Source organism: Rhineura floridana, chromosome 3 (genome assembly GCF_030035675.1).
Source record: "Rhineura floridana isolate rRhiFlo1 chromosome 3, rRhiFlo1.hap2, whole genome shotgun sequence".
Classification (NCBI taxonomy): domain Eukaryota; kingdom Metazoa; phylum Chordata; class Lepidosauria; order Squamata; family Rhineuridae; genus Rhineura; species Rhineura floridana.
The window spans coordinates 61323297-61337170 of record NC_084482.1 but is presented as its reverse complement, the minus strand read 5'-3'; the positions used below and the strand labels follow the sequence as shown (position 1 = coordinate 61337170).

Genomic DNA, 13874 nt, shown 5'->3' with positions numbered 1-13874 from the left:
ATTTAAAAGGATGGGGAACCATTTCTAGTCCCTCATTATCGTAAGGATGTACTTCAAAGTATTGGGGCAATGCGTGAAAAGATGTAGTTCCAGATCAAATAGGTGATTAAATAGAGTTTCTATTGGTCAGGGATAGTTTCTTGCCCCTCTCCACAATTTGTAGAAGTCAAATGAATTTTATAAGAGTACAAAACCACAAAATTGTTCTAAATAAAGCAAATCTGGCTTTTCTTGATACAGAACTGGGGTTTCCTTGCTGCACTTTAAAAACAAAATTCTGCAAAGCACACACAGCCTTGGTGACCATGAACAAATGCAAACTTATTTTCTAGATAATAGAAATGGATATTGTTAACTCTAAAAAAAGAAAAGAAAGCCCATTAATATGACACACTCAAGTAGTAGTAGAGGTATGTTGAACAAAAATGTTACTCATGAGGGAAAGATGCAGGGCTGGTTCACACATAATACTAAACACTGGGGGTTATGTACCCTTCCTGCTTGTGTGCCACATGATTTAATCCTGGTTTCCAGATCCGCTTTGCAGGGCAAGCACAAGTCACAGGTTGCCAATTTTGACAAAATGACAAACTATATTTTGCCTCAAAACAGGAAGGGAGTAAGTTATGACATGCTAGGGAAGGTGAGAGCATGTGTGTGTGTCTTTAAGTTCATTTCCATAACCCCAAAAGAATGGTTTAACTATATATTTCAACTCATCCACTGCCTAAGCGTAGTATCTTCCTCACAGTCACAAATGCTAAACCCACATTTTTAAAATGACACGCAAAAACTGTTTCTGTATTCCAACAGTAGCAGCAGATCCTTCATAATTATATTCCTACTATTCTCAATACTTTCCAACACCTTATAAAAAAGTGAAAATATTGCTATTGTTTCAAGCCCAACTACTTTAACCAGTACAAGATGTACAGCTGGTTAAGGGCACAACAACCTTCTCTCTCTCTCTCTCTGGGTTGCTACCTTGCTTTACACTCTTCTTGAAACTGGAGATCTCCATTCATCTCATGTCCAAATCCAAAATCCTCTTAAAATTTCAACTTTGAAAGTGTTAACAAATTACACATCTACCTTTAAGGAAGACACAGGTCTGAGGTCCACTAGTAGATCAGCATATATGAACTCATTAAAATGTTAATGTTAAACCACATCTCATTATAAAACAATTCAACATAATCAATAATATTTCAGTGTCACTAATATAATGTGGGAAGTGACTTCCAGTGTTGTTGTTTCTGTTTGGGAAGACAAGTTTTAAGCAAAAATAAGCATCTCCAATACTAAGGAACTTACAGATTAACAATTATCTCACTTCTCAAAGTTGAAATTTTAAGAAGACAGAAAAGCATAGCAAATAAAAATAGGCTGACATAAGTAGCATAACTGTTGAATTCCTCACAGTAGGAGTCATGACACACTATTATACATACATATTACTAATTATTTCATAAATAAGCATACAAGAAACAGTCCAGCAAGAAATTTCTCTTCTGAGATGTAATTTACCAAGAACTTTAATACATTCACCACACTTCAGTAACATTTTAATAGAAGGGAACATAAAGGACAGTTTACAGTAACAATCCCTTCCAGAGATCAGCACAACTGGGAGACACATGGCTCTCTCCTTGCAAAAACATGAGCAAATAAATGCGAACAATTACAATTCTGTGAACACAAATGTAATTGCTATACTAAGGCTGCAATGCTAACCTCACTTACTCCCAGGTAAATAACATTTACCTGAATAGGACTTATTTCTAAGGAGATATGGTTAGAATTGTGCTATAAGGCTACAGTTCTGTGCACTTACTTTACAGCATGAACACACATAAAATCAGTTTCTTAAAGCATCCATTTGCAAAGTCTGCCAGCAAGTCTGGTCTGAGATAATTTTTACAAGAAGCAGATTTTTATATTTCATAGGTGAGCGCACACTCTGAAAGGTGAGTGCAGTTAACCTGAAAAGAATCAAAATGTACTCACAATGCACAAATGGAAAATAATAAAAACTATGAACTGTTGTGAACCAGCTGGGATTAGGAATTATTGGTCCACAAAACTGGATTCCTAGTATCATTTATTTCACTATTTTTGTGTGTGTGATAATTATACAGAGATGACTTGTATACTAGGAGCTGAAATTAAAATCAGATCAGTTCCAATTGATCACAGCTACTAATACCCCAGTAGTTATACAAAACCATTATATATCTGATTTATTTTATAATTTGTTTTTGTTGTAAACTGTTTTGGGAGGCATTCTGCTTGGGAAGCCATTTAAAATGTTTTATAAATAAATAAGCAGTGGCATAGAGAAGGTATACTGGAGTGAACTACAGCAGCATCTTCCATGTTGCAAGTAAGGGAACTCCGGACTAACATTTGTAATCCCATTGTAATCAGTTAAAACTAATTGCGACGGCTTGGAGTGATGTTACTGTCTCTGGGGTGTATTATGTATTTAAAAGATGTATATTCCACCACTCCACTGATAACCAACAGGTTGTTAACAGCACAATCCTGTATGTGTCTACTAAAAAGCATGTTCTATTGAGTTCAATGGCTTTTAGTCCCAGTTATGTAGGCATAGGATTGCAGCCTAATATACATAAAGGTGGGCACTTTCCCAGTCCTAACCCAACTGTACTTCATGTCTGGCCCATTCAGTGCCATATAAGTTTTGCATGATGCCACAAGCCATGAATGGCAATAACAGCAATTGCTAGTGTAGCGCTACTGTAGCGCCACTGTCCCACAACAGTATGCCAAGACATTAACATCTTCAGTGGGCTTGCACCAGCAATGCAATATTATATCACAGTGGCACAGAATTCACTATTGCATCCAGAATACCTGTATTTTCTTAGCCCGTTGTTCACAGAATTAGGTCATAAAAGAATTTATCAAGATATGTGAATGAACCTGAAACAATACTTTCCTCACACAATTGCCATAGAACATAGGACTCTGTATTCTGGAATTGATATTTTCTACTGAAATAAGCATTCTGTACTATGAGAATTGATAAAAATGTTTTCCCTTATGCTCTTTATTGTACAGGTATCATTTATTTTAGGAGCATACCAATTTACTCTACATGTCATTTCTTTTTTTCCTTTTTACATTTTATTTCTTCTTTGCCGTACAAATATCGGAACATTTCTGACATTCTTTATTTCACAGAACACATGCCAGAGCTCCTCTTATTCTTGAAATTTTAATTGGACATCTCTGGAGAGAAATACAAACTAGCCCACTGGCAACAAGGAACAGCAAAAAAGCCACAGTACCTTTGGCAAAGTACAGATAGATACTCTTTATTTTATGGGATGGTCCCTCGTTCTAGAAATAACTGCTAGATAGAAAATAGACGCCATTATTTGTGTTTGCTACAAGCCCAGGCCCATAAAACTCTTAGGTATTTGAGAAGAGTAAAAAGAAGAAAAGCATTTTCTAAAAAGAGAACCGCTTGTTTTTCAGCACTGGACCACAAAATCATCTTACTTGGTGACATGATGAAATGCTTTACCGTACTAGACGGAAGAAGGTGGCGGTGAGAGAGACTGGCACATTCAACCACATGATTTGGGGAGCGGGTGAGAGAGATGACAGAGGTACCCCGACCCCTAACGCTGTGGCAGGGGAGCCATGGGGTGCTCAAGCCGCAACGCATCATGGGCATTGCGCGCCTCAGCCTGTGGGGTGTGTATATGTATGTGGGGTTGTTTTTGCGCGCACTCGCGCGCGAGACCATAAAAGCGCGAGGGGGTGTGGGCGCCCGCCCCGCTCCCTCCCACTCAGGTGAAATTCCACCGGCCCAGGCCAGCCACGACCGGTTCTAGCCGGTTCCGGGCGGGCGGTTGGTTTCCGTGCGCGCGAGCCTCACGCTGCCCGCTGACGTCAGGCGTGTGTGGCGCGCGGGCGGGTGCCGGGCGGAGGGGTGCGGCGGTCGCAGCAGCAGTAAGTGGCGGCTGCGGGTGTTCTCGCTACGTACGTGTAGTGCTGTGGCTTCTCGGGCTGCGCCTGGAGCGCGCTGGCGGGCGCCACCGGCCCGGTCGCAGGAGGCCCGGTCGCTACCGGGCCCTTCGACATGTTCCTGCTTTCCACTCCCTCCGCCGCCGCCCGCTACCACCGAGGAGGAGAGCTTTATTATTCACTCTGCGCGGTCCGCACGGAGACCGCACTGCGCAGGCGCTGCCGCCGCCATTACCGCCCCGGGTTACCCAAAGCATGCTGGGGCTTGTAGTCCCGGTGATGGCGGAAAATCCCCCTTTTCTTCTCCTGGGCTTCCGGCCAATAAAACTACAACTTCCAGGGGTGCCCTGCGCTTGTTGTCCCGGATTGTTTAACAGCGTGGGGTTTCATAGGAATTGTAGTTTAGATGAGTTTCTCCATGGCTTTCAATCAAGCCAGTCTAACCAGGAGCAGTACTATGCAAGCCACAGAGTTTAAACAAGGGTAGTTGCGTGTAAACTGATACATTCCGACCTTAACGATGTTTACTTGGAAGTAAGTGCCACTAAATGCTATGAGACTAAGGCTGCAATCCACATATGTCTACTCAGAAGTAAGCTCCATTGGGTTCAATGGAACTTACTCCCAGGTAAGTATTGGATTGCAGCCTTACTTCCTAAGTAAGTACACACAGGAGTTCAGGTTTAGGGGGTTATGGTATCTTCTTTTGGTAATTAATCGCAAGATGTGTATATAGTATTAAGACGGCAAACCAGGATGTAATTCTTGTTGACAACTCCAACTTCTATAATAACAGAAAACTGAGGCTTTAAAACTGGTAATAGGACAAAATCCTTCTCATAATATTTAGATAGAGCATGATGAGCTATTATCTGCTGTGTGAGGTATCTGAGTAAATACAAATAGCTTGTCATAAACTATGTCACTTATCTATAAAATGGTTAAATCGTTGCAATAACTAGATACATGTAGCTATTAATGCAATGATCTGATTGACTTTAAGATTATTATTTACGTAGAACATTTCAGTATACAAAGCCCTTTACAATTCTGATTCTGATTTCAGCAGTACAGTTGGCATGGGTTGAAGCATATAGTATCTCCCAATTTAGTTATATTATGCTGGTTGCTATGCATTCCACTCCCTGTGGATGCTTATTTCAGTGTGAGCCATATTCTGTTCAGTGGGGCTTACAGTTTTAATAGCACTGAAGTTATATTATGCTACTGACCCTTATAATGTTTATACAGAAATAAAGCCAATTGGACTTATTTCCCAATAACCATTAAGATTGGACTAATAACATATGAGCAAGGTATTTTATGTTCTTTAGAAAGGTAAAGAAGCCCCCTCCCCCACAACACACCAACACTTTTTGCCTCTTTATGGTAATATTTCAGGTACAATGTTGCTTCCTTTTAGTTGTTACATATGTTGGTTAAGGTAGTCTGTTTTCATGCCTAACCTTTTAATTTCTTGAGGTGAGGAGTGAACATAAATGGAATACTCAGTTATTGCCGAGTTAGAAACTGATTATGGCCAGAGATACAGCTTAATCCGATCTCTTACTGTATTTGCGGTGCAAGCACAGGCTTGCACCACAAGTACGACTGTTACATTGTTCAATTCACACATAGTACTAAGGCAAATCATGGCTTGGTGCACATTTGTGGGTTCCCTGAGAGATTGCAGACACTGCATTCCTCCCCTGGTCCTCATCCTCCTGTGCTACCTGGGCCTAAACTATAGTTTGACTTAGGGTGTCATCCAAACTCAGATTCATGGGTTTTTTTTGTTCCAGTTAAATCACAAGCTGTAAACCAAGAACAAACCTTGGTTAACTTCAGCTCATGGTTTGTCTGGAATGTGACAAATCATGAACCAGGGTTTGGATGACATGCTAAGCCAAACTATGGCTTTGCCTCACGTAGCACAGCAGGAGGTCCGGAAAAGGAGCACAGCATCTACAATCTCCTCTCCAAGAACCCACAACCTTGCACATTTGTGCTGGACCATGGTTTGGCTCAGCATTATATATAAACTGTTTCAATGTGTGAATCAACTAGGACAGAAAGATGCTTACCTTTAAAAATAAAGGCAGAATTCATAGAATCATAGAATAGTAGAGTTGGACGGGGCCTATAAGGCCATCAAGTCCAACCCCCTGCTCAATGCAGGAATCCAAATCAAAGCATTTCCGACAGATGGCTGTCCAGCTGCCTCTTGAATGCCTCCAGCGTTGGAGAGCCCACTACCTCTCTAGGTAATTGGTTCCATTGTTGTATGGCTCTAACAGTTAGGAAGTTTTTCCTGATGTCCAGTTGAAATCTGGCTTCCTGCAACTTGAGCCCATTATTCCGTGTCTTGAACTCTGGAATTGCTTTCCTCCAGTTTATAAATAGGGCAAAGTTGTACCGTGAGGTTTGGAGCCAAGGTTATCCTGGCTTGGTGGGACACAATGAATTGATTGGTTCTGTCTCCAACAATATGGTGCTTCTGTTCTTTGTAAAGTCTACTTCCTTTTCTGCTGAAACAGCAGTGATGAACAACGCTGCTATTTGAGAGCCAAGGGCAGATTCCCCTTGTGTTCATGCTGAGATCCCTGAATCTGCCAGTCTTCTCTCTGCAACAAAGCATAGGACTATGGTTGGGTGTGTATAGAACAGTTCTATCACAACTGTGTTTTAAAATTTGTATATTTGTTTTTATTGTTTTTAATTGCTGTAAACCACCCAGAGAGCTTCAGCTATGGGGCGGTATATAAATGTAATAAATAAATAAATAATAAGATTATCTTATACGTTCTTACTGATGGGTGTGAAAGAAAAACTTCCTAATCTTATAGAATGAAAGTCGCCCACCTCACTGCTTTATTTTTATATATCACCCTTTATGTGTATATATCACAGATGCTCAGTCCTTACTCCTGCTATTCCTGAGTACTTCAATTTAATTCATGTGGACTCTTATACAGATGCTATGAGGAACTCAGTTCAGTCTTGATTGCACTGTAATTATCATCAAGAGAAGGGCATTATTATGTGTATTTGTACCTATGTGTTCAGTTTGCCTAATTGTTGACTAACTGACCAAATAAATATACCATAGCAAGATAAACAGGAAAAGTTAAAGGTGTACTGTACAACAAGAAATAGTATTGAATTATTGTAAAATTAAGTAGCACATAGTTGCCAGACCCATTTTTTTCTGATGGGTGTGTGTGTGACAGAGCTATGGTGTCAGTTCTGTGAAGCTTTGTTGTTCTAACAGTGCAGTAATATACATATCAACTCAGAAGTGGGTCTCATTGAGTTTAATAGGGCTTACTTCCAACCTAAATAAAGTACAAGTGTTTTCTATTTGTGATGCCCTACAATAATATATATTACTTAAATGAACAGCATTTGGCCACATCTGTTTAAACCTGTTTAGAAATGCAACTATTTGACATTGTTTTATACCACATGTATTGTATTAGTAACCTTTATCAATGTAATTAAAATTCAGTGAGAAAGAGGACTTGGTATGGTGTGCAGTGAATTTGCCCCATTATTTATATCCTCAATTTCAACTCGATTGCACAAATAATGTAATTTCAAAACTTAGGGTGGAAAATATTGATTCTCTGACAGGAGTGTGTCCTCAGTTCAACAGAAATGCCCAGGCTAATAAAGATTATGTGATTGGTTTTGCTGGATCTGTACTCATTCAGTCCTGCCAACACAACCTTTCCTCTTTTGCTTCTGTTACTTTATAGAACAGCATGAATATTAGAAAGAATAGCAGCCTTGTTAAATGTGCGCCCAGTTCCAGTATACTAGAACTGTAGGTTTAATTAATGTAATAATTAGCTGTTGTGTGGAGTACATGAATTTAGATAATAAGTACCAGTGTTTTATTGGAGTTAGATACCTTGTTTTTACCTCAAGTGGGGATGCATTTCATATATAAAATATGTTTATGAAAGCATGCCAACAGTTTTGTACAATAGTCTGTACTTCTCATTGTGCTTTACACCACTCTGCAGTATGAGGCCCTTATCCCAAAATCTGCAGTGAGTTTATATAATGAAATTGGAAGTTAACATCATGTGTATTTGCTGAACAGGGGCTTAAAAAAAGGATCATGCTACTTATGGCAGGTATACATGATTATTTGGATCATGCAAGCCAGCTAGCATACCAAATAGATTCATAGTTTTCCTACTAACACATTTGTATTTTACCCACTAAATTTTTTATGAGAAATGTCTTTCTTCAATGTATGGTCTGCTAAACGGGAAAATATTATCCATTTTCTAACCTTGGTATATTTGCGTCAATATTATGTGAAACATTTTTAAGAGGACATTTTAATCAGTGATTTGTATGATACTGTTTCGTAAATAATTGTTAACTTATATTTAAAGTTTCCTTTTATAACAATTGATGTGACGCTGCACGAACAGACAGATGTCAAATACGACCACAAGCTTCCTACCTGTATTACCATTTTCCCTCTACAAGCATTTACAGGGCTCTATCCCTACCAACCACCCCCATTTATCCTCCCATTGAGTCTGGGACACTCAAAACGGACTGCTTTTCTTTCCCATTGACTTTCCATTGTAGAGCTTAGCAACAAAAAGTAGGATCCAAACTATGTTTTCTGTCATCCAATCAGAGCCTTCAGCTCCACTTCAATTCCAATTGGCTTGTTTCAGCTCACGATGTCCAATCGGCATGCGGATTTAACAACCAATCGGCTGTCGAGATTTTATCCAATCAAGTCAGAGATTTGGGGAAACGGCCTTTGTGTCAGTTAACGTCATGGCGCTGGCGGAGGTAGACGCCAATGGTACCGTGCGCTGCGTGTCTATATTGTGAGGTCATGACGTTCTAGCCCCCTCCCTCTATAAATGCAGTGTTCCCGCACCAGGGAGGGGACAGTTAGAGGTTCGTTGGGTAAGGAGTAGGGCGTATATAGGTTGCCTGTTCAGAGCGGAAGTGGTTTTAAAGGATCTAGTTCTGAAAGCGGTGAGTTTTCGGCTTCGGGTGGGAGAGTATGTGGTGGGTGGGGAAGGTGTACGGGTATTTCTCGGTCTTCGGGCAGTATTTCGTGTGTGATGGGGGATGGTAAAGGCCGCTTTGTCTGGCTCAGCTGTGGTGACGAAAGAGAATCTGAAGGTTGTGTCTATGGCAACTTAACAATCCGGTGGGGGAGGGGGAGAAAAGGAGAGAAATCGTGGGTTCGGGTGTACTACGGAGCGTGGGCAGGAGACAGCGTGACTCCTTGTTCCTACCCGCGGGGAGGGGAATGTCGCTGGCTGGCTGCCCGCCCGCGTGAAGGAAGCAGCCCACTGGCATCTGCTACTGTTCCTTTTCCGCTCCGTTTTTCCCCAAGGGGGTGGTAGAGGTTAGTAGAAACTGGCATAAAGCGGAAGGAAAACTTCAATCGCGGTAGAGTTTGGAGGGTATTGGGGAAAGCGGTTCTGTTGCTAACAATTTTTGCTTTTCTTTTTCGAATAGTAAGAGGAAATGGCCCGTACCAAGCAGACTGCCCGTAAATCCACTGGTGGCAAAGCTCCACGTAAACAGCTGGCTACCAAAGCTGCTAGGAAAAGTGCTCCCTCTACTGGTGGAGTCAAGAAACCTCATCGCTACAGGTAATTTTTTTTTAAAGCAGAAAGTGCATATTTTTTAACACCAGTGTTTCTTTAAATAGATTAAGGGATAATGAGGGCCATACCGGTAGTACCTTAAAATAGACAGATGCTTAGGAAAGTTAATGTCAAGCCAGTGGAACTCGTGGGTTTGCAGCATACTTCTCTCGTAGGGACTGCTTCTGATAAGATCTGTATTTAACTATTATCAGAAATTCCTGTTGTATGCTGTAATCCTTTTCTTTAATATGGTCATTTTCTTCTTTTGTAGGCCTGGTACTGTGGCACTGCGAGAGATTCGTCGTTATCAAAAGTCCACAGAACTTTTGATTCGTAAGCTTCCATTCCAGAGGCTGGTAAGGGAGATTGCCCAAGACTTTAAGACAGACTTGAGGTTCCAGAGTGCAGCCATTGGTGCACTGCAGGTATTCAAGAGTTACTGTTAACCAGATGTGCTGGGGGAGAAAAGGATTGATTATAAGTGCTAATTAATTCATGGCTTCTAACGCTTTGTCTTGTTTTAAAATAGGAGGCTAGTGAAGCATATCTGGTGGGTCTCTTTGAAGACACAAACCTGTGTGCCATCCATGCCAAGAGAGTCACCATCATGCCCAAAGACATCCAGTTGGCTCGTAGGATACGGGGGGAGAGGGCTTAAGAGGAGGCAGTTTTTATGGTGTTTTGTAGTAAATTCTGTAAAATACTTTGGTTTTGTGACTTTTTTGTATGGAAATGTTTATAATATGTTACATTTGTACTTAAGTCATTCCATCTTTCACTCAGGATGAATGCTAAAAATGACTGTTCACATAAAAACTCAGTGATGTGAGCCTTGTTGCTCAACAGTGACAAGTTGCTAATATGCAGAAGGGATGGGTGATCTTTCTTGCTTTTCATGCATGTTTCTGTATGTTAATGACTTGTTGGGTAGCTAAAATTGTAAGGTACTAGAATTGATATAAGTGTGTACAGGGTCTTTTTGCAATAAAACTGGTTATAACTTGATCCAAGTGTTTAACAATTGGGGCTGTTAAGTCTGACCATACATCACTGTGATAGAACGTGGACTTTCAAAAGGGTAAAACTACAAGTCTTAACCACAGTGTAACTTACAGTTTCCTAAAAACGTAAACCTGGCAGCTATAGAATACACTATGTGCATTTATAATAGCTATTTTATATATTGTAGTGTCAACATTTTTAAATTAAATGTTTTACATTCACCGAAAGAGTCTTGTCATTGTTGTAGGGAAGGTAGTATTGCCTTACACTATCCCTGCTGAAATCAAGTTAAGCCTGTTTCTTGCTTGGTGTACAACCCTGATTACAGCAAGCTACCGTAGTTATGTAATTGCTTGCTAAGTTTGGAAAATAGGTTTGCCGTTTTTTCACTTCTAACTTACTCAACCAGACCATGGTCAAATGGTATTTCTAGGCCTAATTGGGCGACAAAAGTAGATGAAACTTGGCATAGGCCTGACATCCTAGCCTTGCTGCCTTTAAATACAGGCTTCTTCAGGCACCCTGCTTGTTTTGAACCAGCTTGAGTGTTCTTGCATTGTTTATTTTGAAATGGTGAACACGCTGCCTACTGGCCAGAGTTAAAACAACTTACACTATAATTAAAACAGACAATCAGGTTGTGGAAATATTTCTCATCCAGGTTGCTAGTCATAGCACCTGGCAGCAGATAAAAAGTTAATCAAGGATTTTTTGGGGGGGAGATACATGAGTGTATATACAAAGTGTTCTGCAGATTCTTATTTCTGGTTTCTTTAAGCAATGTAAGCAGAAAACTAGTAAACTGAAAAACTGAACTGTCTTGTCATACAGCAAGTTATGCTTGAGTCATTACATTGAATTTGTCTTTTTTTTAATGTAGAAGCTTTGATTAATACAAATATACAAATCCATGGCTTCAGCTTGATTTTATTCCAAATGTTAAAAGTGTCCGTATGAAAAAAGTAATAAAAATTCAGTCTTCAGTAGAAGATGTATCCAAAACACTATTTCCAGAGTAGAGGTCTAATCCATTCAGAGCGCTGCCTTAATCCAAGAGCAGGCCTGGCAGGGTATCACTGACTGAAACTAGGCCCTTTGCAGGCCAGTGGGGCTCCAAAAGTAGGTCATTGGCAGAAACCCAGGAGCAGAGAGCATCATGCAGCTCTTATCAGACAAACCATTCTGTGTGCTTAAATCCAGCAGCTAAAGAAACAAATAGTCATTACTCTTAATTTCTGAAGTTTCAAGTTGGCAGTACTTGCTGCTCTAGCAGTGGGTTAGTTTCATGTTGAGTATGTAGTGATTAGCATTATTTTGGAAGGACAGCATTCACCTACTATCCCATAGAGTACTTGATGGATATTTAGATACCTGGGGATATTGTCTTTTGGAAATCCTCACAGATCAAAGAGGACATTATATTACGACAATACAGAACTTTTCCACTTTTATTTCATGGTAAACAGTCAAGCCCATCTTGGATGCAATTTAAAATAGATACAAGCTTACTGGAAGCCTAATCTGACGTAATTTTTCTCTACAAGGCTACAATTACTAAAGTGCACCAATGTGTACTTGACTTCATTAAGAGGCTACAGAGGCCTTACTACTTTTTCCTGTAATTTGTACTCCAAAATGCACACACATCCTTACCAATTCTTCTGATGATTTCCTCACTTTCATCTTCAGAGTTTGACTCAAACACAAGACAGTCAAAGGTACTGTGTTCAGAAGACACTGCTGAAGCCCTATGTAACACATATAATTAAAATATTTCTTAAAATGCTTTTAATTGCCAAAGCAGTCACAGAAGAGGTTCCACTAAAATCAAATACACACTAAAGGCCGCTCTAGTTTTGGGTTTGGGGTTTTTTTGCAGTTATATTCTTCAACATGTCATGTAACAGCATTTAGCAGATTTATATCATAGATTGTCCATACATCATTTTGTTTGATTAGTAAGTGATGATTCCCCAATATTACTGCATCATTGTGCAACAGAAGCAGGACAAAAAAAGTGGAATGTCTGTAGTATGAAAAGTTACATGATTTTATGTCTGTGTGCCATACTGAATATGGGATAATATATAACCACCATGATGCCAACATGAGCACAAATAATTTAAAATAAAAGACATCTGGAGGGGCTCTAAAAACATGCAGGAGCATATACCATATATACAACCAACAGAGTAAAATAGCAATGTTACAGAACACACAAAAGCCTAGGCAAAGGAATAAGCTTGTAAGAATCGGTGCTAGCCATATTGGATGAGGGAGGGAATTCTCAAAATCCCATAAGGTACTGATGACAACACTGTAGGGGCAATACATTTAACAAATCATTCTGCCCCATCAGGAGTATAACATGGATTCTATTAGCACATTCACAAACAGTGCTCCTAACAGATTAATGCTTTTGAGCTCTAGATCAGAAACCTTCCAACTTTTACAGACCTTTGACTCAACCTTTAGCTCAATCATAAATTTGGGGACCCACTTCATTGTGGAAGAGCTGCTGTTTCGACACACCTGAGGTTAGGCTGTAAATCCGATTCACCAGCTGAAGATGCTCTAGCAGTAGTCTTCAACCTTATCAGACTTTGAGCCCACCTTTAACCCAAGCAGTGCATTTGGGGACCTCTTTTAAAAATGACCCTATATTTGTATGGCAGTAGTACCGCTGTTGGAACCCACCTTGGATTAGGCAGCAACCTTGTAGTGGGTCTTGACCCATCAGTTGGAAGTCCAATGCCTCTAGATGGCTAAACTAGTCCAGGATGAGCTGTCTCAGTCAACTCAAGGTACCCTACTATATTCTTCCAAGTAATGGTGATTTTATCAAAATCAGAAGCAGATGTAGAGTATGTGCTGAAAAAGTGATTTACATGGGCTCAGACAGTTTAAGGATTTGTAGACTGAACTGCTGGATTCCGCCTAAAATGCACTACTGCCACATGCAATTATGGAAACAGGCATAATAAAATCCTGGTGCAAAATCTCTGTGGGTGGGTGTGGTTTTTTAAACTTACACACTGCAGAAGGCGAAGCGATTGTTGCTGTCCAGACGCCGTCCCACACAAGAGATGTCTGTATAAGAGTAACGAAATAGAACCTGACGATGACAAAGTCATTTGATAAGGCACTGGCCCAGAACTAATTATTTGCAGTTACGCTTTTTCTAAATGTATGTACCATGATACCATCACTGACATATTTTATTGTAGACTT

The 13874-nt window shown here is 40.1% G+C and overlaps 3 protein-coding genes across 12 annotated transcripts in view; 1 reads left to right on the top strand and 2 right to left on the bottom strand.

Moving 5' to 3' along the window:
- The window catches only part of UNK (unk zinc finger), a 78688-nt gene extending 74423 nt beyond the window's left edge, over positions 1–4265 (bottom strand). For both annotated transcript variants that reach the window (XM_061616215.1, XM_061616217.1), the window contains exon 1: positions 4019–4265. In XM_061616215.1, coding sequence (XP_061472199.1) covers positions 4019–4116 — 98 coding nt within the window. In that variant the 5' untranslated portion in view covers positions 4117–4265. The remainder of the gene's footprint in view (positions 1–4018) is intronic.
- A 4642-nt stretch (positions 4266–8907) lies between these two features.
- LOC133379953 (histone H3.3A) lies at positions 8908–11552 on the top strand. Its single transcript, XM_061616208.1, has 4 exons — positions 8908–9015; positions 9508–9644; positions 9913–10066; positions 10171–11552. The coding sequence occupies exons 2-4, from the start codon at positions 9517–9519 to the stop codon at positions 10297–10299; spliced, it is 411 nt and encodes a 136-aa protein (XP_061472192.1). The 5' UTR covers positions 8908–9015; positions 9508–9516; the 3' UTR covers positions 10300–11552.
- LOC133379950 (uncharacterized) overlaps positions 11498–13874 on the bottom strand; it is a 39338-nt gene continuing 36961 nt past the window's right edge. For 8 of the 9 annotated variants that reach the window (XM_061616198.1, XM_061616204.1, XM_061616196.1 and 5 more), the window contains 3 exons: positions 13676–13733; positions 12297–12391; positions 11498–11846 (listed from right to left, as the gene is read on the bottom strand). In XM_061616198.1, coding sequence (XP_061472182.1) covers positions 11730–11846; positions 12297–12391; positions 13676–13733 — 270 coding nt within the window. In that variant the 3' untranslated portion in view covers positions 11498–11729. Of the gene's footprint in view, positions 11847–12296; positions 12392–13675; positions 13759–13874 lie in introns of all 9 variants that reach the window. The other variant, XM_061616200.1, reaches the window with a different exon arrangement.